At 42.3% G+C, this 26674-nt stretch overlaps 1 protein-coding gene across 5 annotated transcripts in view; it reads left to right on the forward strand.

The window, feature by feature from the left end:
* Positions 1 to 26674, forward strand: part of KCNQ5 (potassium voltage-gated channel subfamily Q member 5) — a 514131-nt gene that overhangs the window by 392616 nt on the left and 94841 nt on the right. For all 5 annotated transcript variants that reach the window (XM_054722223.1, XM_054722226.1, XM_054722228.1 and 2 more), the window contains exons 4-5: positions 14685 to 14860; positions 15131 to 15256. In XM_054722223.1, the coding sequence (XP_054578198.1) occupies positions 14685 to 14860; positions 15131 to 15256 (302 nt within the window). The remainder of the gene's footprint in view (positions 1 to 14684; positions 14861 to 15130; positions 15257 to 26674) is intronic.

Consider the following 26674-nt stretch of genomic DNA (forward strand, 5'->3'; position numbering starts at 1 on the left):
TTTGTAGGGTTCATAAACAGTAGCACATAAAAGCAAATATGAAATTAAAAGGTTCTAAAAACTTCCCTGTAGCTAGTGCCAATGAGGGAAAATTTGGGCAAGAATTTCATAATTAAAGATGGAATTTAGAGTGTAATTAAACACAATTTGTTTAGTTAATAACCTTCTAAAAATACAGATAGAGGGTAGGATAGATCTGCACATGGCAACATGTAGGATTTCCAAAATTATAATGAGTGTCAGGTATTTATTTGTGGCTTGTGTTTACTCACATTTTCTCCTTTTAAGCACTATCTTTTCATTCTTTACAGGAGAAAAAGTCCATTTTTCACACTCCAGTGTTTATCCCTAAGGATTATTCAGGAGCCTAAACTGTGTCTATTTCTTACTTCTAAAAATAAGAACTTGCATTTTGAAAAAGATTAAGAAAGCCAGGTGTACCAGGTAATTTCCCTCCATAAGACTTAAAATGAAACCCCATCCATAGGTGCCCTTTGCTTAGTGACATTTTAGCTGAAGTGGCATGTTCATCTGCAAAATCCAAATAGCACTGTCTATTCAAAGCACTTCCTAAAGATATCCTTTCAGAAACTTTTAGTAGTAGATGATGATTAACCATAACCTGATGTCTGAAAATAAGTATCAAGTTTCTCAAAGAAAAATTACAGTTCCCAGCACTACTAAACATAACCAGCTGCCAAAATTCAAAGAGTCCGTATCATTCAACTGCTTAGAATAAGTGCAAAAGGGAGTGTTGAAAGTTAGGTATTTTGCTTTCAATCTGTAAATTTAAACCTGTAATGACATTGTTTGACTGTAGATGTATAAACACTCAGGTTATGACACTGAACAAGATATCTAAGCATTGGGTTTCATCATAGGATGTTAGAGGATTTCTAGAAGAAGTTTCAACTTTGATCATTCATTGGTCGTAATCCAATTTTTTTTTAGACCTGCAGTCAAATACAGGTGTGGGGCTCTGCTGAATTGAAACTGGCTGCAGGTTTTCATTTGATGCGTGAGAAAATAAGGGCTGGAAGAAAAGAACATCTGAAGACATCAACGTGCAAAATGGCTGCTTCTAAAAGCCTTTTTTTATTTTCTATACTAGAGGCCTGGTGCGGGGAGAGGGATTCCCTCAGCCCACCCTGCACCTTCTCCAATTGGACATCCCTCTCACAATCTGGGACCACTGGCTCCTAACTGCTCACCAGCCTGCCTGCCTGGTCACCCCTTACCACTCTGCCTGCCTGCCTGATTGCCCCTGACCCCTCTGCCTGCCTTCCTGATTGCCCCTAACCATCTCTTCCTGCCTGCCTGATCACTCCTAACTGCCCTCCCCTGCCAGCCTGGTCACCCGCAACTGCCCTCCCCTGCTGGCCTGATTGCCCATAACCCCTGTCGGCCTGATCATGTCCCCAACTGCCCTCTCATGCCAGCCTGATTGCCCCTAACTGCCTCTGCCTTGGCCCCCACCACCATGGCTTTGTCTGAAAGGAACTTGGACATCTGGAAGATGGCCAATCGACCCAGTCTAATTAGCATATTATCCTTTTATTAGTATAGATAGATTATATAGGATAGGATTGCTTAAATGGGGGTGGGGGAGCCTTTTCAGCAGGAGAAGATGCTCTTTATAGACAAAAATACATAATCCTTATATCTGGACTGATAGCCAGCCATATTCACTGTACTGCCAAACCAGTCATTAAAAATTGAACCGCTTTCTTACACCTTACACCAAACAGTTGTTGCCCTTGAAACCCCTCCTCAGCCCCCACCTTAGGTTCTGCCTTCGAAGTTCACCCAGATTAGGTGATTGGTCGGTTTCTATGCCAGTCAGCGTCAAAAGCTCCGCCTCCTAGGCAGCCATTGGCTCTTCTGGGAAATTCAGAATGGCCCTGCTGCTGCCTTTCTCTCTGGGCCTGATCCACAGCCTTTGCAGCAGCTGCTGATCAGGCCCTGCGTCTCTCTCTGGGCCTCTCTCTGGGCCTGATCCGAAGCCGCTATGGCTAATGACCTCGCCGCACCTGCCTCACCCCGCCCACCCCAGCCACTCTGCCCACCCACCTGCTGCCAGCCTTGCTGTGATAGGAGCCACAGGGGAGAGACTGAGAGGTGCTCCATGCACTTACTGGTGACTGGTCGTCCATCTGGTCATTTAGGTCGTGACGGCCCTAGGCTATTATTAGTATAGATAAAGGAACATAATATAGAGCCACTCTGTCATTGCCCTAAAACGTGTCCTGAATCATCCAAAACTATGCATGACTTTTCATCCTTTTGATTAATAGAGGAACTGATGGGATTACACCTAGGTAATTTACTCAAGACACTATAGTGTGCCTTAAATAGGATAGGTTTTCCTCCTACTCATTCACAGTGATTCTCAGAGGACAAATGCTCCTTTCCTGTCTTATAAATACTGAAACACAACCTCCTACATCCTCCAATCTGTAACCTACATCTGAAATTAAACATTTGTGACCCCACCTTCTGAAGCAATAATTTCAGTAGGTTACTGATGTTGGAAGACATTAGTCCTGTGGTATAAAAAACAAACAAAAACATCTGTTGCCTAAGTATGCAGGCCTGACCTCTCTCCAGAACTCCAGCCTCACCCACTGTCTACCAGAGGTCTAGAGGGAATCCTAATGTGGCTAAAACCAAGCTGTTAATTTTACTTTTCAAATAGCCCTCCTTTCTGCTCTCCCTCCCCCTACTGCAGTATTTCCCCATCTTTGTAAACAGCACTTCATTCACTCAATTGCTCAGCCAGAAACCCGGATATTACCCTTAGCTTCCCTTCTGTGTCACACCACACAATCAATCCTTCAGCAAGTCCTGACATCTCCAACTTCACAACATGTCCCAAATGCAACCCCTTCTCTGCTGCTCCTCACTTTAACCTGGCTCTTCTAAAGCCACTCTCACCCTTTGTCCAGAGCATGGCAATGGCTTCTGACTTCCATGCCTGCCATCCAGCCCCCTTCTAATCTGTTTCTCAAAGGCAACAAAACCCATCTTCTAAAATGTGAATCTGACCTTGCATTCTTCTGCTCAAAACCCATCAGGACATCTATGGCTCTTCCCAAAGCCACCGTGATCTGACCAGCTCCCACCCACTGTCCCCCATCCTCACTCCACTCAAGCTAAGTTGACCTCCTTACCCCCCGCCCAAGCACACTCTCCATGATCCTGCCTCAAGGTACTTACATTTTAATAGCGAAAATTAAGTAACCTAAAGGTCATTAACAAGTTGTTGACTAAGTAAATCAATTCATTAAATTTATTTCCTATCTCATACACATGTCCAATGTTTTGATAGTTTATAGCAGTTATCACTTTTACAATGTTCAAACATGCATTTGGTTAAATCTATTCAATGTTTAGCTTATAATGAGGCCACTAAAAAGAGCTCAAGGAATTGGAACAAAAATGGTGGTGGCAAAGGGGGATACAATCAACAGGAATATTGTAGTTGCTGCATTTCTGCTTTTCCCAGAGATAACAAGATGTAATGAGTTTAAAGTGCAAAAGGAAAATACATGTTAGCTATTAGGGAACATTTTTCTGAGACTTCAGACAGTTTTCTAGGAGTCAAGAAGTGCTCTCTTTGTGGTTTACCTCTAGAAAATTTATCTGTCCTTACAGTTACAAGATTAAAAGTGTTCAACCATGCTTTGTTTAATCCATATTATTTAGTTCTTCCCACTATGATTTTAAACTAAGTCAAATGTAGCATACAGTTGGCCCTCCATATCCATATCCAACCAACCTCAGATCATAAATATTCAGAGGGAAAATGTACGTTTTGCTGATGTGTACTACGAAGTTAGGCCTATGATGGTTGTGTCCATATTGAACATATACAGGCTTTTTTTTCTTGTTATTATATCCTAAACAATATGTATTGTACACTAAATGACAACTACTTACATAGCATTTACAGTGTATTAGGTATTATAAGTAAATCAGAGATAATTTCAAGTATATAGGAGGGTGTCTGTTGGTCATATGCAAATACATCTTTTTAAAATATATATATGTTTTTATTGATTGTTTTTTAGAGTGAGTGGAAGGGAGAGGGAGAAATAGAAACATCGATGAGAGAGAAACATCTATCAGCTGCCTCCTACATGCCTCCTACTAGAGCTCAAGCTCACAACCCGGTCATGTGCCATAACCAGGAATCAAACCAGCGACCTCTTGGTTCATGGGTAAATGGACTTTAGGTTACTCAACACTAAGCCACACTGGCTGACCCTACACCATTTTATATAAGGAAATTGAGCATCCTCAGATTTTCATATCCATGAGAGATCCTGGAACCAATCCCTTGCAGACACGAAGGGATGACTGTATACTTTCTAATAGGTATATTGTTCCATGTAATTGTAGCAACATAATACAGCCTATCAGAGTTCAGATATACAAATGACCTTGCTTTAACCCAATCTTTGGCTGCATGATAGGATACCCTTGAATGTGAATCCACCCTGTAATGAGGGCTTTTCAATATTTCAATGGCTGATCTCTCTCAAACAGGGTCCACAATGATCAATGTATATTGATTTTGTAAATAATAGTGGAACCAAGTTCCACTGGAGTCTCATAATAAGCTCTTTTATAGTCCCTATGTGTCTTAAATATCATTACAGTTTTTACTTTGTTCAAATCTTTGCAGCCTCCTCAAATCTCAAGAATTCGTCCATAAATCACTCTAAGTGATTCAGTAAGTATGTGAACCTACTTCCTAATATCTTATAAGCCTATATTTCACATTTCTAATGGGCTGCTTACAGTAATCAATAACTATTTCTTCACTACTTCCCAACTTGCTCACATCTGTTTCCTTTGGGAGAGGCAGATTTTAAGAGCTCAGGATCACATGCTTTTTTTTTTTTTTCCCATGCAATTTGGAGCTCCTCCTTGTTTATTAGCAGTTCTATTTCTTTCTCTAGCCCCATTTTCTCTTGATGCATCCATAAAAGTACCATCTGTTTTTAGTGTCATTTTATATCTGCTTTATCCTCCTTGCACTTGTCTTTTCCCTGAATGCATTATGCAGTAACAATTTATTCTTGCTTTATTATCCACTTGCTTTCACAGCCTATCCCTTTCTCCCCTCACTCATCCCCACTTCACCTTGACCTATGTCACCCTGGATTTTCTTTATCCAAGGAATAGTGTACCATACTTATGGGCACAACTTTGGTGTCAATTAGGGGCCAGCTCAGCCTCTCATGGATTTGGACCTTGACTAATAGACCACTGCAAGCCTTAGCTCTTCATTTGTAAAAAGGAGATAATAATTACTGTCTCATAGGGTTGTTTGGACTAAATTTAAAAATGTGCATCTGGCTTTCCCAACATTCGCACTACTGGCATTTGGGGCTGGGTAATTCTTTTTCCTAGGGGTTGTTCTGGGCAATGTAGGATGTTTCACAGCAACCTTGGCCTCTACCACTAGTTGCCAGTAGCAACCCCCTTCCCAGTTAGGACAACCAAATAGCATGTCTCCAGACATTGCCAATTGTCCCTGGGGAAGCAAAATTGTCCCCATTTGACAATCATTTATGTACATAAAGAATTTAGCACAATGCCTGGTACTTAGAAGTGATTAAACAAATATTTGTGATAGATTCATTAGTAGATGGATGAATGAATATTCATTTCTAATGCAAGTGTCTAGTATAATACTTGATACGTGATTAACTGCTTACCTCATGAATGTTTAAGCAAATGTATCTGAAGCCAATGAGCTTAAAGGGTGTCTATAGTTGCTTTCTTATACTAAAACTAGAGGCCCGATGCATGAAAATTCATGCACTAGATGGGGAGGGTCCCTCAGCCCAGCCTGCCCCCACTCACAGTCCGGGAGCCCTCAGGGGTGGGAGGCAACCCAGGAATCAAGGGAAGACGACACCCCCATCATACCTCTGCTGCTGCCACTACCGACAGTGCAAGCCTCGGCCGGCCCTGGTTACCTGAGCCTCGGGCGGCCCTGGGTGGCTGGGCAGCCAACATCCAAGGCTTGCCTGCAGCTCGAGCCCACTCTGGGCAGCTGGGGGACTGAGGGCGGGTCTGGCCACACCGTGCACCTGCCGCCCCCACTCCAGCTGGGCTGAAAGGACTGTGGGACTCCAGCAGGGCTGAGGGGACTGGGCACCACCATCTTGTGGCTATGGGAGCCGCCATATTTGTGGCAGTGTGACGGTCAATTTGCATATTCCCTCTTTATTAGATAGAATGTGGTATCTTCACCTAAGACAAAGCACCTATGTTTCAAAAGACATTTTAGATAATTAATTAATTGCACAGTTTAAGCTATTCCACCAATTTCCCCCAGCTTTATTGAGATATAATTGATATAATACTGTGTAAGTTAAAATTTTATTGATCTGATACACATTTATTATAAATTGATTATTAACTAACACCTCCATTACATTACATAATTACCATGTCCTTTTTTGTGCTGAAAACATTTCAGATCTATCCTCTTAGAAACTTTCAAATGCTTAATACAATATTATTAAATACTAGAGGCCCAATGCACGAATTCATGCATGGGTGGGGTCTGGCCAGCCCAGTCCCAATCGGGGTGGATTGGGGCCACAGGTTGATTGGGGTAGTGGGGGCCCATCAGGGATGGGGCCAGCTGGGGGAGGGGCCACAGGCAGTTGGTTGGTGGCCCTGCTCCTGATCGGAGTGGGGGGGGCCTATCTGGGGTGGGGCCAGGCGGGAGGAGGGGCTGCAGGAGGTTGGCAACCAGCCCCACCCCCTATTGGGTTGGGGGGGCAATCAGAGGTGAGGCTGATGGGAGAAGGGGCTGCTGGCTGATCGGGGTGGTGGGGGCCCATCAGGGACGGGGCTGGCTGGAGGGAAGGGCTGCAGTGGGGTTGGCCAGCCGCCACCCCCTCGATCAGGGTGGGAGAGACTAATCAGGGGCGGGGCTGGCTGGAGGGAGGGGCCGAGGGAGGTTGGCTGGTGGCCCCAGCCCCCATGAGGCCGGTTCGCTGGCTGCAGTGGGTGTCATAGCAACTGGTCGTTCTGGTTGTTACAGCGTCCCAGTCACTGGCTTTTTATATATATAGATAATCACTGTGCTGTATATTAAATTTCCAGAACTTATTCATCTTATAACTAGAAGTTTATAATCTTTGACCAACATCTCATTTCCCCCTTCTGTACCCCCACCCCCTGGTAACCATAATTCTAGTCTCTGTTTATATGAGTTCAGCTTTTTTAGATTCCACATATAAGTGGTGTACAGTATTTGCCTTTCTCTGTCTGGCTTATTTCATTTAGCATAATATCTTTAAAGTCCATCCATGTTGCTGCAAATACTAGGATTTCCTTCTTTCTGGTGGCAGAATATTCTATTACATATAATATATATGTAACCTAAATATATATTATATATAATATATATCTCCTTTATCCATTAAGTTTATGAGCACTTAACTTGTTTTCATATCTTAGCTAATGAGAATAATTCTGCAATAAACTGTATGTGCAGATATCTCTTCAAGATCTTGTTTTAATTACTTTTGGATATATACCCATATGTGGGATTATTAGATCATGTGGTAGTTATGTTTTTAATTTCTTTAAGAACCTCCATGCTTTTTCATAGTGGCTGCACCAACATGCATTCCCACCAATAGTGCACTAGGGTTTCCTTTTCTCTATATCCTCACCAGCATTTGTGATTTTTTATCTTTTTTATAATAGCCATTCTAACAGGTTTGAGGTAATATTTCATTGTGGTTTTACTTTGCATTTCCCTGATGATTAATAATATTGGGGGGGGGGGGGTGTCTACTCAGTTTCTTTGCTCAATTTTTAATCAGACTCTTTGGGTTTTTTATTGAGTTATATTAGTTATTTATACATTTTGGCTACTAACACTTTATCAGATATGTGATTTGCAAATATTTTCTCCCATTTCATAGGTTTCCTTTTTATTTCATTACTAGAGGCCCAGTGCACGAAATTCGTGCACGGAGGGGGGTTGTCCCTCAGCCCAGCCTGCACCCTCTCCAATCTGGGACCCCTCAAGGGATGTCCGACTGCCCGTTTAGGCCCAATCCAGGACTGCTGGCTCCCAACTGCTTGCCTGCCTGCCTTCCTGATTGCCCCTAACCGCTTCTGCCTGCCAGCCTGATCACCCCCTAACCACTCTGCTGCCAGCCTGTTTGCCCCCAACTTCCCTCCTCTGCCGGCCTGGTCACCCCTAACTGCCCTCTCCTGCAGGGTTGATCACCTCCAACTGCCCTCCCTTGCAGGCTTGGTCCCTCTCAACTGCCCTCCCTTGCACGCCAGGTGCCTCCCAACTGCCCTCTCCTGCTGGCCATCTTGTGGTGGCCATCCTGTGTCCACATGGGGGCAGGATCTTTGATCACATGGGGGCAGCTATATTGTGTGTTGCAGTGATGATCAATCTGCATATTACTCTTTTATTAGATAGGATAGAGGCCTGGTACAGGGGTGGGGGCCAGCTGGTTTGCCCTGAAGGGTGTCCTGGATCAGGGTGGGGTACCCTGGGGGCGTGGGGCGGCCTGAGCGAGGGGCCTGTGGTGGTTTGCAGGCCGGCCACGCCCCCTGGCAATGCAAGCGGAGGCCCTGGTATCTGGAATTTATTTTCCTTCTACAATTGAAACTTTGTAGCCTGGAGCAGAGCCAAGCCTGGGGCTCCCTCCGAGGCCCACAGCCATTTGTGTTGGGGTTATAATGGAAACTTTGTTGCCTTAAGCGGGTGGGCCTGGCCAGGGTGTGTGGAAAGCTTTGCTTCCCCTGTTGCCGGCGGCAACCCTGGCTGCTCTCTCAAGCTCCATTCTGCCCCCATTTGTTTGAATTTGTTTACCTTCTATAATTGAAACTTTGTAGCTTGAGTGGAGGCTTAGGCCTGCAACGGCTGGCAGAAAGCTTGGCTTCCTCTGTTACCTAGGAAACCTTGCTCTCTGTGGCTGTAGCCATCTTGGTTTGGGTTAATTTGCATACTCGCTCTGATTGGATGGTGGGCGTGGCTTGTGGGCATGGCTTGTGGGTGTGTCGGAGGTATGGTCAATTTGCATATTTGTCTATTATTAGATTAGATTGACATTCTTTGCTGTAGAGAAGATTTTCAGTTAGATGTAGTCCCACTTAGTTATTTTGCTTTTGTCACCTTTGTTTGTGCTGTCAAATCCAAAAAAATTATTGCCATGACCCATATTAAAGGAGCTCACCACCTGTGTCTTCTTCTAGGCGTTTTATGGTTTCAGGTGTTACAATTTTTAGTCTACTTTGAGTTGATTTTTGTGTGGTCCATTTTCATTCTTTTGTATATGGCTGCCCAGTTTTCTCAATGCCGTTTATTGAAGAGACTATTCTTTCCACATTATATACATTTTGACTTGTTTACAATTAATTAATTAGCCATATATGTATGATTTCATTTCAGCATCTCTATTCTATTTGATTGATCTATGTGTCTGCTTTTATGTTAATACTGTTTTGATTACTATAGCTTTGTAACACAATTTGAAACCAGAAAGTGTGATGCTTCTAATTTTATTTTGTTTTGTTTTGTTTTGTTTTCTCAATATTGTTTTGGCTATTTGAGGTCTTTTGTGGTTCCATATAAATTTAGGATTGTTTGTTCTATTTCTGTGAAAAATACCATTTGAATATTGATAGAGATTACATGGACATATTAACAATACTAATTTTTTCAATTCATGAGCATGAAATATCTTTCCATTTATTTGTGTGTTTTTCAATTTCTTTCATCAAATGTCTTATAGTTTTCACTGAACAGATCCTTTCCCTCCTTGGTCTAAGTTATTCCTAAGGAATTTTTTTTTATGCTATTGTAAATCCGTGGGTTTTTTTCTTAATTTCTCTTTCTGACATTATTGTTAGTGTATAGAAATGCAACTGATTTCTATATATTGCTATTTGTGTCCTGCAACTTTAATTAATTCATTTATTAGTTCCAACCATTTTGGGTGGTCGTTAGGGTTTTCCATATACTAGTATAATATCATGTCATCTGCAAAAGGTAACAATTTTATATTTTCCTTTCTGATTTGGATGCCTTTTATTTACTTTTCTTTCCTAATTGCTCTAGCTAAGATTTTTATACTACCTATAATAATAAAAGCATAATATGCTAATTAGACCAGCTGTCCTTCCAGGCGGGGCCCAGCGGGGGCCAAGGCAGAGGCAGCCCCCGCGGTGGTGGGGGCTAAGCCACTTGCACGAATTTCATGCATCAGGCCTCTAGTGTTGACTAAAAGTAGTGAGAGTGGGCATTCTTATCTTATTCCTGACCTCAGGCAGAATTGAAGTATGCAAATAGAATCCTTTCAGGGAAAGACTGGGAGGTGAGCATTTCTGCCTACTACTTCCTCTGCACTGAGCCCTGTGGGACAGCCACAGCTAGTGCTCATACCCATTAATAACTGCTTCTTTGTTTGCTATAGTCTTGTGGGTCTCATGGATGCAAGTGCCATTGGCTTTCAGAGATAGGTGTTTTGGGAGCCTGTTTCTCAAGTGGGAGTCTTAAAAGTTGGGGTATTAGATGTGGGACCCAAACCCTTAGATGCTCAGGGAGAAGCTGGGAGGGGGTGGTTCCCTCCCAATTGTGTGGCATTAGGCTGGGAATGGGGTTTATGACAAGAATGTGTCTCGGCCTTTCCTACCGATTTCAGTGTGGGTATTTTCTCATTCAACTGATGTGTAGGAGTCCCTCAGCTAGTTTCAGGATTTCCTTCAAAGAGAATTATTCCCTGTGTGGCTGTCCATTCAGTGTGCCTGTGGGAGGAGGAGAGTTCAAAAGCCTCCTATGTTGCCATCTTTAAAGACTGCCCCTACCCAATTTTACAAAAAAATAAATCTTAGTGAGATTTGCCTTTAATAAACTTTAATGGATAATAGCTATGAACTATTATGTTGCATTTGAATTCAGTGCTAGATATTGAAGTGATCATTAACTAACCTAAGAGTATTTTAGATTGATACTTCTAGTTATTAAGCCACTAATGTGATAAGAGAATAAGGCTCAAGCTACCTTTAGATGTTTATTAATCTAAGTTCATTTTATAAATACTTATTTAATACCTACCATATTTCAGGCACTGTTCTAGGCACTTGGAATACAAGTATACAACCTTGTGGAACCTCCATTCTATAAAGTAATGTACTATAAAAATAATAATTACATAAATAAAAGTAAAGATTACTTTTAACTTCTAAAATATTAGCCTAGGAAATATTCTAGGTGGTACTGACAGCAAAATTCCAGCAGATGACTGCAACCCAACCAGAAACATTTTTGTGACTGCATTCATTGTTTTCCATTTGGTTGCTCATTGATGATTTCACTAGAGGCCCGGTGCATGAAATTCATGCACAGCAGGGGGGGGGGGGGGGCGGATCCCCTCAGCCCAGCCTGCACCCTCTCCAATCCGGGCACCTCGGTCTGGTCATCCCTAACTGCCCCCCTCGGCCAGCCTGGTTGCCCCTAATTTCCCCCCCCACGCTGGCCTGGTCGCCCCTTACTCCACCCCCTGCCAGCCTGGTCACCCCCAACTGCCCCCCCTGCCAGCCTAGTCACCCCCAGTTGCCCCACTCTGCCAGCCTGGTCATCCCTTACTGCCCCCCCCCATGGCCTGATCACCCCCAACTGCCTCCCCCTGCCAGCCTGGTCACCCCCAACTGCCCCCCTGTCGACTTGGTCACCCCCAACTGCCGCCCCCAGCCAGCTTGGTTGACCCCAACTGCCCCCCTGCCAGCCTGATCACCCCCAACTGCTCCCCCTACCAGCCTGGTCACCCCCAACTGCCCCCCCTACAGGCCTGGTCGCCCCCAACTGCCCCCCCCCTGCCGGCCTGGTTGCCCCACGCAGCCTGCTATTCAGTCGTTTGGTCGTTCCTCACTAACCCTCATGCCGGCCTGATCACCACACACAGCCTGCTGTTCAGTCGTTACTGTTACTGTGATGGCGTCCCAGACAATTTGCATATTCCTCTATTATTAGTATAGATTTTACTAATCTCTGACATTCTCTTCTGATCTGAATTACAATGAGGGTATTAAATTAAAATTTTTGTTACCTTTGCATATTTTGTTACTTCAAACATTTAGATTATAATTCACTGTGTGCATAATTTTTTAAATTGTCTCAAGCCAAGCAGTGTTCCTTTTACTTTTTCTAGGTTTTCTCTAATGAACTAACTTCATAGTATACGTTCTGTACTTTAGTCTAACAGAGCTATAGCTGATTTTTTTAAACTCATACAATGTATGCCTCACCTGTTCATCTGTACAATGGGATTTATAGAATACTTAACCATCAGGGTTGTTATGCGTATTCAATAATATAACCTTTGAAAACACTTCGACTTGAAGAAAGGTCAGGCACATAGTAAGTTTTAAGTGCTATGTTTTCTGTACCCTTATTAGTCATTTACTTATTTCTAATATTTTAGCACAGTAAAGGGAGTATTGTACATTTTTCTTTCCTTTGTACTCTTGGGATGAAGCAGGATTACAATGAAAAATAAAGGCAAACATATCCAGCAGGGCCATATAAAGACTATCTCTTTGTAAACTGCTTGTTTCAGAAGTAAATCCCTTAAAATGATGAAAACCGAGATGTTTTCACACTTAACTCTTTCTTTGAAGTTTTCTTCCTGATTTCAAAAGACAATCATTGTTATAAAATTCCAACATTAAAATGAATACATTTTTTAAAAATAAATTTACGCTAACAATAAGGTAAGATGTGCTTTCTGAGTTATAGAACAATATTTTTAAAGCTTTTCATTGATTACTATAATATTTTTTAAAATAAATGAATAAAATTCCAACATTAGAGAAATTAATAACTTAAAAAGCAAAAAAACAAAAAAACCATTTATCTGAACCTGGACTCTTTATTCCTAGAGATAATTCATGGTAATAATCTGGGTATGTTCTCATATGTTTTTTCCTAGTTATATAATATGTATTTATTAAAATAAGATCGCATACTGCTTTGTAACTGGCTTTTATTCACTTATATAATGTCTTTGGTGTTTGTGTCAACACATTTAATTCCTTCTCATTTTCAACAGCTGCAGAGAGCAGCAACTCAAGGATGCCCTTGTAGCTCTCTGTGTACTTACGCACAGAGCCACAGAGCGTTCAGATCTGATTGGGGAATGAAACCTTCCTGCTGACTTTGTACTGCCATCTATTTACCCTCTCTCCCTCTCAAAGTCCTGGCCCAAAAGGGCACCAAGAGAATGACTCAGATGATCTTCTCAGTCCAGACCAGAGCTTCCTAAGTGCAGGGAGGACTGAGCTGAGTGAGGGGTACACATCCATCCAGCAGTTAATCCTAAGGATCACAGAAACATTATAAATGCAACGCCCTTGAAGTGAAACTCCTCTTTGGAGTGTGGATGCCCAGTCATGCACAGTCCACTTGAAGCAGGAAGGAAAGTTTATTTGAGGATGTTAAGATCAAGCCAACTTATTTTTAAATTGTCATAGGAGGCCATTCGTCCTCACTTCACGTCTTCCACTTCAAAGCCTACTTTCCATCATCTAGATATTTACCCTTGGAGCGATTAAGTCCTCTTTTATCTTTTCCATGCTTTCATTAGCTGCATTTTTTTTTTCTCTTTTTAGCTTACAGAGGGGAAGATTTTTTTAGACCAAATGCCAATATGTCAAAAATTAAATATTCATTCCCATGCAACGCACAGTGTGTATAATTACATACTCTATTGTAACAAACGTAATGTTATTTAATTTGTGTTCCAAACTTGCACATAATTGGCTGACCAGATATCAAGAGTACTTTATGCAGAGAGCTTAGACTATTCCGCTTAGTTGAGGCCTTTGGTAAACAAAATGTAATGCTGCAGACTCCACAACATAAGGAGATTTTTTGCTGAAAGGAGCTAGCTACAAGCTTCTTTGTCAAGAAAACAAGAGAGCCCAGCCAGCGTGGCTCAGTGGTTGAGCATCAACCAATGAACCAGGAGATCACAGTTCTGATTCTCCATCCGGGCACATGCCCCGGTTGCAGGCTGGATCCCCAGTGTGGGGCAAGCAGGAGGCAGCCCATCAATGATTCTCTCTCATCAGTGATGTTTTCTCTCTCTCTCTCCCTCTCCCTTCCTCTCTGAAATAAATAAATAAATAAAATGTTTAGAGTGAACAAGTGACATGATTATCCCAAGTGGCTCTTTCATGGCTGGACAGACTAGGATGCCTCTGTGGCATCAACCAGGAAGGCGAGGTGTTAAGGCTGAGGAGCAAGCTCCTTCCTGCCCCGCGGGGAAGCTGAGGAAACCAGGGACGCTGGGGAAGGCTGCCCACAGCTTCAAGGCTCCCTGGAACACCAACCTTTCTGAGAGCCGTTGCCAATTTGTTGAGGGTTAAGTAGTAAGTGGTTCAAACCTGCATAGGCAGAGCATGGGATGGTCACGGCTCAGAACTACGGGGATGCATGGGTCCTATTCTCTGCCTCCTCGCTGTTCGGACATCACAGGGCCCAACTAGCACTACTCCGTGCTGGGGTTCGAGATCAGGTTATTGGGACCTCACACAGGTCTGAGGGAACCTTTCTGAAATATTGCTTTGAGAACTGAAAATGCCTTGTCGTGCTTCTTATGGCTGTTTCAACCTGTTTCTTTCAGATACCATTGTTCTTATCGCTTCAATAGCAGTTGTTTCTGCAAAAACTCAGGGTAATATTTTTGCCACGTCCGCACTCAGAAGTCTCCGTTTCCTACAGATCCTCCGTATGGTGCGCATGGACCGAAGGGGAGGCACTTGGAAATTACTAGGTTCTGTGGTTTATGCTCACAGCAAGGTAAGATTTCCTTTCCGACTCATAGATCAAGATTTTTTTTAACTCTTTCATTGGTTGCTGAAATATTTGATAAACCTGTCATTAGCAAACTTAGTCATTTCAGAATTTGGTCAAAGTAATTTAGAGACACAGTATGTAATGGATTATTTAAAAGTCATCATAAGTATCCAAGAAGTAGTCAAACGTATGGAATCATGCATAGATAGATTTGTTTTCCTTTCTCAAAGATTGTTTTCACTTCTAAAAATCTTTCATTCCTTTTTTATCTAGGAATTAATCACAGCTTGGTACATAGGATTTTTGGTTCTTATTTTTTCGTCTTTCCTTGTCTACCTGGTGGAAAAGGATGCCAACAAAGAGTTTTCTACATACGCAGATGCTCTGTGGTGGGGCACAGTAAGTATAAAAATCTGTTTTTGTTTATTAGATGTTGTAAAATTTTCCCCCTTTGAATACAGTGTAGTGTGATGATTCTGATTGAAAAAAAATTTCAATAAAATATTAACTCCCAAAAGAGTTATGTGAAAATACACTGTACTTATAATTGTCTAAAGAGTTTCCCCCTCTTTGGCTCAGCAAAGTTAACTTCTCTTATAAAGCATTAATCATCATTCTTGAGTGCTAGATTGTTGCCAAAATAAAAGCATATCATGTTTAACTGTGATTAAAATGTTGATAGGCTCATTTGTTTGTTTTAGCTTTATGGAGCACAGATTTAAATTACCAAGTGCTACATTGGTTTGTCATTCATTAAAATGATGTAAAAAATAAAGGAATGGTAGCTGAACAAAAGTTAGAAAGGTGAAATTATGGCACAAAAGGTGAAAAAGAGAAGATTGGTAACCATCTGTGAGATCAGAGATTATAAATACCTAATTTCAAAACTTTCCATTCAAAAACCTACTTTCTCTTTATATTTTTACTAAAGTCTAGTTTTCCAAACAAGTCAAAGTAATCATGACCTTTGTACAGAAAGAAAATAAACATGTGCTAAACATTTTAGCTGATTTTTTAAATCATTTAAGTAAGTATTAATGATGGCACCAGTAAGATGTCACAAGCAGTTCAAAGGACTACCTAAAGAACAGAAACATATCAAGATCAGGAATGAAGGTGCAAAAAGCTGTGGTACATTTACACAATGGAATACTATGCAGCCATAATAAAGAAATCTTACCTTTTGTGACAGCATGGATGGACCTGGAGAGTATTAAGCTAAGTGAAATAAGCCAGTCAGAGAAAGACAAGTACAATATGATTTTAATCACATGTGGAATCTAATGAACAAAATAAACTAACAAACAAAATAGAAACAGACTCATAGATACAGAAAACAGACTAATTGCTGTCAGAGGGGAGGAATTTAGGGGACTGGGTGAAAAAGATGAAGGTGTAACGGGACAATCAATGGGTCCTTGCTGCCAGCTGCTTATATTGGGTAAAAGGACAAAAGATTACATGGGGAAGTAACCAAAGGGTATGCCAAATGGGTGGTTAACAGATAAGTAGAGAGCTGGGGATCTTCAAAGGGATGCAAGAGGGCAGGGGTCTTCAAAGGGCTTCGTGATATGCAAGGGCTGAGGGGTCTTCAAAGAGCTGTCGATTCTGGTTTCTGCAGCAAAGTTGTTCATCTTCCCATGATAACAGGCAGCTCCAAATGGGGAGGATGGGCTACATTTTTAGGTGAGTTCCCACGTCCCATGTGTGTAACTGCCAGCCAGGTTAGAATGTGCCTTCTTTAATCAGAATAAAACAATCACGGTTAGCAGAGCATGGTTAATATTTCTTACAATTCTAGCTGGTTCCCCAACATTCTGTTTCTGACCCTGTCAAAGGGATAAACGAAACAAAGCAAAAGTTATACCCAGACAACAGTATGGTGATTACCAGAGGGAAAGGGGTTGGAGGGAGGTAGAAGAGGGTAAAGGAGGGACAAATGGTGATGGAAGGATTCTTAACTTGGGATGGTGAACACATAATATAATATACAGATGATATATTACAGTATTGTACACCTGAAATCTATGTAATTTTGTTAACCAATGTTAGCCTAATAAATTCAATACAAATTTTAAATTTTTAAAATTATTTTTATTGTTGACACTATTGCAGATGTCCCCATTTTCCCCCTTACCCACTTCCACCCGGCACCCACCACCCCTTCCCTCTGGCCATCACCACACTGTTGTCTGCATCTATGGGTTATGAATATATGTGCTTTGGCTGCTCCCTTCAGCTTCTTTCCTCCAGTCCCTCACCTGTGACATGCTGTCACAAAAGGTAAGAGTTCCTTCTTTTTTACAGCTGCCTAGTATCCCATTGTGTATCTGTATCACAGCTTTTTCATTCACTCATCTGCTGATGGGCACTTGGGTTGTTTCTAGGTCTTGGCCATTGTAAATAACGCTGCTGTGAACATGGAGGTGCATGTATTCTTTAGGACTGGTGTTTCAGGATTCTTAGGATAGATCCCTAGAGTGGGATTCCTGGATCAAAAGGCAGTTCCATGTTTAATTTTTTGAGGAACCTCCCTACTGTTCCCACAGTGGCTGCACCACTGTGCATTCCCACCAGCAGTGCACCAGAGTGCTCTTTTCTCCACATCCCTGCCAGCACTTGTTGTTTGTTGATTTATTGGCGGGAACCATTCTGGCAGGTGTGAGGTGATATCTCATTGTGGTTTTAATTTGCATCTGTCTGATGATTAGTGACATTAAGCATTTTTTTCTTATGTCTATTGGCCATCTGTATGTCCTCTTAAATACATGTACAGAAAAAGGCAAAACTGGCTTCTTTGAACAGTGTGAGAGGGAAGTCAATTAAACTACCACTAGACAGAATGTATTTCCCATGTCTATAGACAAGAATTATTTTGCATTGCTACCAATTATCTACAATCTGCAGAGCTGTAAAGTAACTCAAAGGCCATGAAAGGTACAGAGCCCCATAAAATCAGAACTCAATAACCTGGAAGGGGTACTCTAAACAATGCATAGTTTTCCACTGAAGCAAAATTTCCCTGCATTGTAAAGAATTTAAAACAGTCATTGACTAGAAGAGGCCTTAGAGGTCACATAATCTTATCGCCTATTGAGGAATGTAAGGCCAACGCGACTTATTGCCTTATATTTTATAACTAGTAATGGCCAGGGCAACACTAACTCCCAAGGCCCTTCTTCTATGAAACTATTGACATTAACTAGATCTGAGTCAGAAAAAGATTATCAAATTCAATGTTTGCAAATATGTTGATATTGATATGCATTTAATAAATGTACTGCCTAAAAGGAAAAATAAATAAATGAATAAAATAAAATTTAAAAATAACCATTGAAACATGTTCCATTAATAAGAATGTCACAGGATAAAGAAGTGTTTCATGCAATTCATAAAATATAGCCTTTTTATTTTATTCCTTAAGACATTCCAACAGAGTGTTATGTGAAAATATACAGCATTTATAATTGTTTATTTAAACAGTCTCCCCATCTCTTTGGTCCAACAACGTTAAGTTCTCTTATAACTTTGGCTAGATTGTTGCCAAAATAAAAATAAATCGTTTTCTTAAACTGTGATTAAAACATTGGCAAGTTGTTTGTTTTAACTTTGTGGAGCATAGGTTTGTTACCAGCTGTTGCATTGTTCCCCAAAACCACATCAGCAGGAACCAGAACTTTTGTCAAGGACAAAGGAAATTTGTCAGGGCTTATATTAAGCAGAACTTGGTATGTTTGTTGATTGTATAGCAGCAATAAAATGAGTAAGAATCAAAAATGTATTTACCTATAGATTAAGATTCTTTTAAATTATCAGAGTAAATGTCTACAAGATCGCACCATTGATAACAAAGCATTCCATTGTTGTAATAATTTGCTTTCCAACACCACTTCCTCCCACCCCCACCAGCAATAATGGTCATTTAGAAAAGAGGAAAATAGAAACCCCAAAAGAGAGAAGTCGTCTGACATTCTTCAAACACTTCTTATTCAGGGGTGGGCAAAAATAGGTTTACAGGTGTTGGTATGGAAAATAATACAATAATTAATAAATAATTAATACAAGAATAAACTCTGTTTCATACGCTCACAACTGTAAACCTACTTTAGCCCACCCCTGTATGTAGAGAGCGAATGAAAATCTATGACTCGTGGTGGGATAAATTGTGTAAACTGAGAAAACAAAAGACTTTTCTAGTTAATGAGGGGAAGAGAATTTATAAACCCAGACTTCAAAGCAATGACTTGAATTTAAGTTTAGTGTTTGCTTCTCTTTGATAATTCTGACTATTTAAACTCCCAATGCACTCGGGTGCTCCTCTTCCCATTGGGATGCCCTAGTTGGGGAGTTCAGCCTTGCAGCTCTGTCTCCTTTTTCCATTGGTCTTCCTTTCTCCCCCTTATTACTAACGAGAGGCCTGGTGCACAAAATTCGTGCACTGGGAGGGGGTGTCCCTCAGCCCGGCCTGCACCCTCTTGCAGTCCAGGACCTTGCTCCTTACTGTCTGCCTGCTCACTGCTCCTTAGTGCTGCCGTGGAGGCAGAAGAGGCTCTTGCCACCGCCGCTGCACTCACCAGCCGTGAGCTCAGCTTCTGGCTGAGCGGCACTCGCCCTGTGGGAGCACACTGACCACTAGGGGACAGCTCCTGCATTGAGCGTCTGCCTCCTTGTGGTCAGTGTGCGTCATAGTGACCAGTCTTTCTGGTTGTTCCACCCTAACTGTCACTTAGGCTTTTATTATATAAACTAGCGTTCCCGTTGCAGGAAAAATCCTGCAATAGGATTTCCTGCTGCACTCTACCCCGCCTCCGCTCCTCCCTTGTCGCCCGCCCCGCCTTCTCCACCAGCCCACCTGCTTTTCCCTTCGCCCCTGGCCCTGACTTCGCTCCTCCCTTCTCCTCCACCCCGCCCCCCCCCCGGCTTGCTTGCTTCTTCGAAGCTTTACTCCCTTCTGCAGCTCTTGGCTTCTTTCTACGCTGTCTTGATATGCAAATTAGCCGCCATCTTTGTTGGGATAATTTGCATACTCGTCCTGATTGTTTGGTGGGCGTGGCTTGGCTGGTGGGCGTGGCTTGGGTGTAGCAAAGGTGCGGTCAATTTGCATATTTGTCTATTATTAGATTAGATAGGAATTGTTGTGTTAAGTAGTGTGTGGGAAACTCTTACTATATCTCTCACTTAGTCAACAGCTTGTTTCTTTTGCCAGAATAATCTGAGCAGTAGATTTTCAAAGATCATATCTGTGACTTTGGGGAGGGTGGGGGGAGCAACATATTTTCATCAATTTCAATAGTGCTACTTTGACTGAAGTTTAACCCGTACTTAATAGGTTTCTTGAATGGTTGAATTATGTCTCTCTCTCTTTTTTTTTTTTTCAAGAAAAGAATCTAGTCTTGACTATAAGAATAAAAATCTTCTAAGACATTAAGTTTCTAGGAGTAAAATGGCCTTTTTGGTTCACAGTGAGTTTGTTGATCTTAGCTGACTCATTAATTAAATTGTCTAAAGCCTAAAATAATAAGCAAACAGTGGGCTTATTATTTCTATTCATTATAAGAATATGTACATCTTCAGTGTAAGATAAAAATAAATTTAGAATACTATACTTTCCATTATGTGTTAATCAAGACATTAAGGACAAGACATATGGGTGGATACTTTTTAGTTAAAATTGTCCGTGTTGCACATAACAGACACCTTGCTAACTATGGAAGAATCCAGAATAAATAGGGAAATTAAAGCATCCTGAATGGAGTGTTTCTAAGTGTTTCTAGGCTTGGTGAAAAAAAAAAAAAAAGGAAATTTCCTTTATTAAAAAAGCCCAAAGTATCAACATTAAGTATCAAAATGCAATTTGTGGCCCAGGGTAACAGTATCCCAGTGAATTCTAAATATGAACTACTAAACTTCTTTCATTAAGAAGATGCTGAGGGCTATTTCCAAGAGCCACATTTGGAGGAATACAGTGGCGTGATCAGCACTGCTTAAAGCCAAGAGCAATTCAAAGAAGTTTGTTCTCTGGAAGCAATTCTGTGCTAGTGAATAATGGTACTTATTAGCTCATTGAGTAAGTGGGATAACCAATAAAAAAGAGCCCAGTACTAACAGCACAGCAAGTGCCCAGTCAAAAATGGTGGCTACTGTTGATGTAGACGTTGCTGTCCTGGATGTTAGCGCCTTTATAACCAAAGTAACAAACAAAGCTGTATGCTTCATGGTGGACCCAGAGCTTAAGCAAAGGAGCTTGGGAATTGGGGGTTGAGACGAAAAGATGTTCTGGGTTCTGAAGTGGCAACTAAAGGGTGTTGATGACAAAGGAAGTGGAGGAGGGGTGAGTGAGGTAAGTCTAGAGGCTGAGACAGCGCCAGCTTCTGGAAGAAGGATCTTCTGATTGCTGGGCAGAGCTCCATTTAATGTTATTTCCTGTTATTTTCTTTCTCTTCAGTTACTGTAGATTTATTCTGAAATAAATTATAACAGTTCTTATTGCAGTTATTTTTTATTATTATCTTTTTTCCTGTTACTATTTTTCTCCTCTTGATTTGCTTTAGATTTGTTCTGAAATAACTTACGATCAGGTTTTCCTGAAGTAATTTTTTCTCATAATAACCTGGTAAAGACCAGCTGGTCCTCTTCCTATTTACTGCTATTTCTATGATAAAGATAGTGTTTGGGGTGGGGTTTTTTTTTAATAAAGTAAGTACAGTAGCAGATAGTATAAATATACTCTTGAGTAGCATCTGAATATAACCTCCACCTTGAAATTATTACTTTAGGCATGTAGAAGAATTCTATATCAGCTAGAGTTAGTCCTAGAATTCATGCTGAATAGCGTAACAATCTGTCTCAAAGCAAACAATATGGAAGGCTCTGTGTATAATATAGTATACTGTGTACTCAACAGGTCCTACCGCCTACAAAACCTAAGAATAAGAAATGGTACAGATTTGTGGAATAAACAAAAATACCTTTGCCCTTGTTAATATCAGTTATAATTCTGAGAATCAACCCTCCTTACATTGGGTTTCCCAGGACAAAGTGTTTTCTGCAACTTTTATAAGCTCTTGTTTTCTGACTCAGTGCTGTTACATTAAATAAAAGTTATCAAAAGTTTCTTACCACCGATGCATTACCTGGTGGTATCAAAGCCTTACTTGGCTGTGAAATAATCAACACGCCAGTTCTAACTATTCAAGAATATTGCTAACCACCAAGTAAATACTAAAACACACATACCCCAGCCACTACCCACCAAAGCACCCTGGCTGTTAGGAGCATCAGCAAGTCCCATGCCTACCTAATGGCATCCAATCTAATAAAAGAGTAATATGCAAATTAACCATCGCTCCCCTATACCCACAAGCCACGCCCATAAGCCAATCAGGAGCGAGTATGCAAATTAACCCAACCAAGATGGTTGCAGCCACAGAGAGCAGGAGGGAGGCTTGGGTTTCCCCGGCGATGGAGGAAGCCAAGCTTTCCGCACATCCTGGCCAGCCCAGGCCTCCGCTTAAGGCTACAAAGTTTCAATTATAGAAGATAAATAAATTCCAACAGAAATGGCTGCAGCCATGGAGCAAGCAGAAGGCTTGGCTCTGCTCCAGGCTACAAAGTTTCAATTGTAGAAGATAAATAAATCCCAGATACCAGGGCCTTCGCTTGGGTGGCTGGGGGGCATAGCCGGCCTGCAAACCACCACAGGCCCCTCGCCCAGGCCACCGCATGCCCCAAGGGAACCCCCACCCTGATCCAGGACACCCTTCAGGGCAAACCAGCTGGCCCCCACCCATGCACCAGGCCTCTATCCTATCTAATAAAAGAGTAATATGCAGATTGACCATCACTCCAACACAGAAGATGGCTGCCCCCATGTGGTCAAAGATCCTGCCCCCATGTGGACACAAGATGGCCACCACAAGATGGCCAGCAGGGGAGGGAAGTTGGGAGGGACCAGGCCTGCAAGGGAGGGCAGTTGGGGGCGATCAAGCCTGCAGGGGAGGCAGTTAGGGGTGACCAGGCTGGCAGAGGAGGGAAGTTGGGGGCAAACAGGCTGGCAGGGGAGCAGTTAGACATCAATCAGGCTGGCAGGGGAGTGGTTAGGGGGTGATCAGGCTGGCAGGCAGAAGCGGTTAGGGGCAATCAGGAAGGCAGGCAGGCGAGCAGTTGGGAGCCAGCAGTCCTGGATTGTGAGAGGGATGTCTGACTGCCCATTTAGGTCCAATCCTGGGCAGTCGGACATCCCTCGAGGGGCCCCAGATTGGAGAGGGTGCAGGCTGGGCCGAGGGACACCACCACCACCCCTCGTGCACGAATTTCGTGCACCGGGCCTCTAGTGCATGTATGAAGTACGTTGGTATGAAGCCTCTTTGGAGAAGTCTAGCCTAAGAACTCTGTTCCTTTTTAATGTCATCTCACACATGGCTCTGGACACTTTTGCTCAGTATGATTCCATAACTATTGAGCACATGCTATATAGAAAATGACAAAGTAATAGTCAGGAGACCTGGGTTCCAGCACCATCATTATGATTTAGTGAAGGTGTGATACTAAGCAATCATTTAATATCTCCATAAAATGGCTATTATAATGTTACCCAAACATGAAGTTGCTGTATGTGTTAAATAAGATCGGGGCATGTAAATGTGCTTTATCGAGCACTAGACAAATGTTAGTCACTAAGGAGAGGGGAGGGGAGGGGAAAGGAGGGGAGGGCAGGGGAGAGGGAAAAATGGACGACAAACTGCCAATGATAATCATCCTCCCTTAAAGACCCCCTTGTGGAGAAATTATACTGTGCTATGGAAATCTACAACTAGTATATCCTTAACTTGCTCACATGAATGAATTAGCTATAAGCTAGTATTCTTAATTGTATCTTCCAAATCAGATCAATAAATTTTTGTTGATTTGTTGCTTGAAGGAAAGAAGAAAGGAGTTATAACTCCTGGTCTTGAATTAATTCTGCTATTAAAAAAAAAAACAACAACAACTAGCCTAACTGATGTATAAATTATAATCTGACCATAGCCCATGCCATCCCACTTTTAAAAATCAGAATTTGCATTTATTTAGCATTGTTATTCCTAAGGAAGAATTCTTGATTGCTAAACACACTAAGTACTCCCAATGCACCTCAGGCTTTGCTAATGCAAATACACCTTCATGCCAATATTTGCAACCCACAGATTTTTCAGAAAATATCCTTTCTCGCCTGGGTGACTGCAGTTGAGCATATGGAATATGAGGGCAAACATTTATCTGAGCTCTTCCCACCTGCCAAGTCACCTTCACGTAAATGGTCCACCTGGGGGAGCAGCACGGCCTGCCAGCCTTCCTGAGGCTGACGGGACGGAGCAGGGGCTGACGTGCGCTTCCTCTCGGGGCCCCCAACTGTCCCGTCGGGCACAGCCTGAGGGCACATCTGCCAGCCTCACCTCAGGCCATAAGGGTGGGGAGTGAATGGCATCTTCTCACTTGAAGTATCACTCTGACTAAAACGGCACTAAGAAGATACTGGAAATGTTGTAAATGTGCCTTTTAATTTTTAAAAGTAAATTCAAAATTTCATGACCATTTTTAATGATATTGTAAGCACCATGGTCAAAAGTCAATGAGCAGCCCTGGCCGCTCAGTGGTTAGAGCGCCGGCCTGCCCGCCAAAGGGTTGCAGGTCCAATCCCCAGCCCTGGTTGGGGCAAATGGGGGAGCCAATCCATGAGTCAGTCTCTCTCTCTACCCCTCTCCTTCCCTCTCTCTTCCACGCTCTCTAAAAATCAATGGAAAATATATCCTCCTGTGAGGATTAGCAACAACAACAAATGTCAATGAGCAGTGTATAAAAAGATATACCACTATTAAAATTTGGAATTTATTTCTCTCATCTCCCCTTGCCTGGAACAATAATGTGATTAATCTGTCGTTTGTTTGGAGTATGTTATTTCTTTGTTTAGCTTATTAAGAAACATTATCCTGTGTGGCATTGGCTAGTGAATTTATTACAATTCCCACGGCAAACCTATGCTAAATAAATGGCTGGCAAAGAAAACAAAATGTCAGTGAGTAGGAATCAATAATAAGTGCATAAATAAATACAGAAATAAATCTTTAAAATGTAATCTATCCAGCACATGTTAGCTAGCGTAATTCTTATAAACTTTGGAAGATCAAAAATGGAAATATGCCCAATATAGTGGGTTTCCTCCAGGTGTGATTTTCTGCAATCCCCTGAAGTTCACGTACATGGCCTCTCAAGTTTCCCTTGAAACAAGCTGCTATTCCAGGAGCTCGCTGAAGAGCTGGTGCCTTCGGGATCCTGTGCAGGCCCACCTTCCTCTAACTAGATCCACGGGAAAGGAGTCCTTACTGGGCCCAGCCACTGACAGTTCACAAGGTTCCTGGGAGACAGACCTGGGTCTATTGCTCAGCATCAGGGTAGGAGAATTAGCACCAAAAGGGCTTCTGCTTCCAGTCCACGGGCAGAGGGCCTGCCGATAACCATTAGCAGAGCCTTCCAAGTGCTAAGACAAGAAACATAATGCAGTTGTACTGTTCCAAGGAGACGCACTTGTACTTCAAGGACAGCTTGACCTGAAAGTCCAGAAAATCAGTGAACACCTATGCAAGCCTCATCTGAGGATGGTTTTAACGAATGCAGCCAGGCATTGCCTTAGACTCACAGTGGTCGGCAAACTCATCAGTCAACAGAGCCAAATATCAACAGTACAAGGATTGAAATTTCTTTTGAGAGCCAAATTTTTTTTAAATTAAACTTTTTCTAACACCACTTCTTCAAAATAGACTCGCCCAGGCCGTGGTATTTTGTGGAAGAGCCACACTCAAGGGACCAAAGAGCCGCATTTGGCTCACGAGCCGCAGTTTGCCGACCACTGCCTTAGAGCGTCAGCAGCTAGATGGAACCGACGGGCCAGCATGAATTTATTGAGAAGCCTCACTTTTTTTTTTTTTTATGTTTATCTTAGAAATATCCTAATTTCATGTCTGCTGCTGTCTCTCTGTTCACATCAGAAAGCTCAGTGGTCCCCCTTTAGCCACAGGAAGTGAAATGATGCGCCCAGGAAACCCCCACCAGCCCCCTCCCTGGCTCAGAGAGAGGGACAAACTGCCACTCCGTTGGCAGATCCTTCTCAAACCTAGCCTGGCAATAAAAGGCCCGGTGTTTTCAACCAAGCAACACCCGAGAGACGTTGAAATCGGAGTGACTTTGAAATCGGAGTGGAGGAAGTTGCTGTGGCCAAGCTGCTGGTCATCCCAGCCTCCTGCACGTGATGAGACGTGATCATCCAGAAATCTGAACCAGAGTGCAGAGAAGGTGGGCAGAGTCTTCGCTGCCCCCAGAGGGGCTCCAGGGTGCTGCTCTCAGAGTTCACAACACTCTCTTCTCCCCCACAAACCACCCTCTGACTGAGGGCAACCCTCTGGGAATGAGAGAGCAGGCATTCCTCCACTCGGAAAGCAACACTGAGCACGTCATCACTTGGCCACGTGTCATTCTTCCAAGCCAGAGGCAGTGGCTTAAAACCCACTCTCTCAGCACAGGGCCCAGGGGAACAATTCGCATGTATTATGAGAATGTAAAGCAAACCGTGAAATGTGACATTATTGCTGCGACCAAACTATGAAATTTCTCCTTCGGTTTATTACAATTAATAAATGGCTGTAAAAGGATTAAGGTATTTTGTAGAAAAAGTGCAGTAGATTAAGATCTTTTCCATAGATTTAAGATTGGGAACCTGTAATAAAATTGAGCCAGATAATTTTTCTGCAAACCCAAGGAATCCCTTTGAGAGTCCCCTACTGA

This window comes from Eptesicus fuscus, chromosome 10 (assembly GCF_027574615.1).
Source record: "Eptesicus fuscus isolate TK198812 chromosome 10, DD_ASM_mEF_20220401, whole genome shotgun sequence".
Classification (NCBI taxonomy): Eukaryota; Metazoa; Chordata; class Mammalia; order Chiroptera; family Vespertilionidae; genus Eptesicus; species Eptesicus fuscus.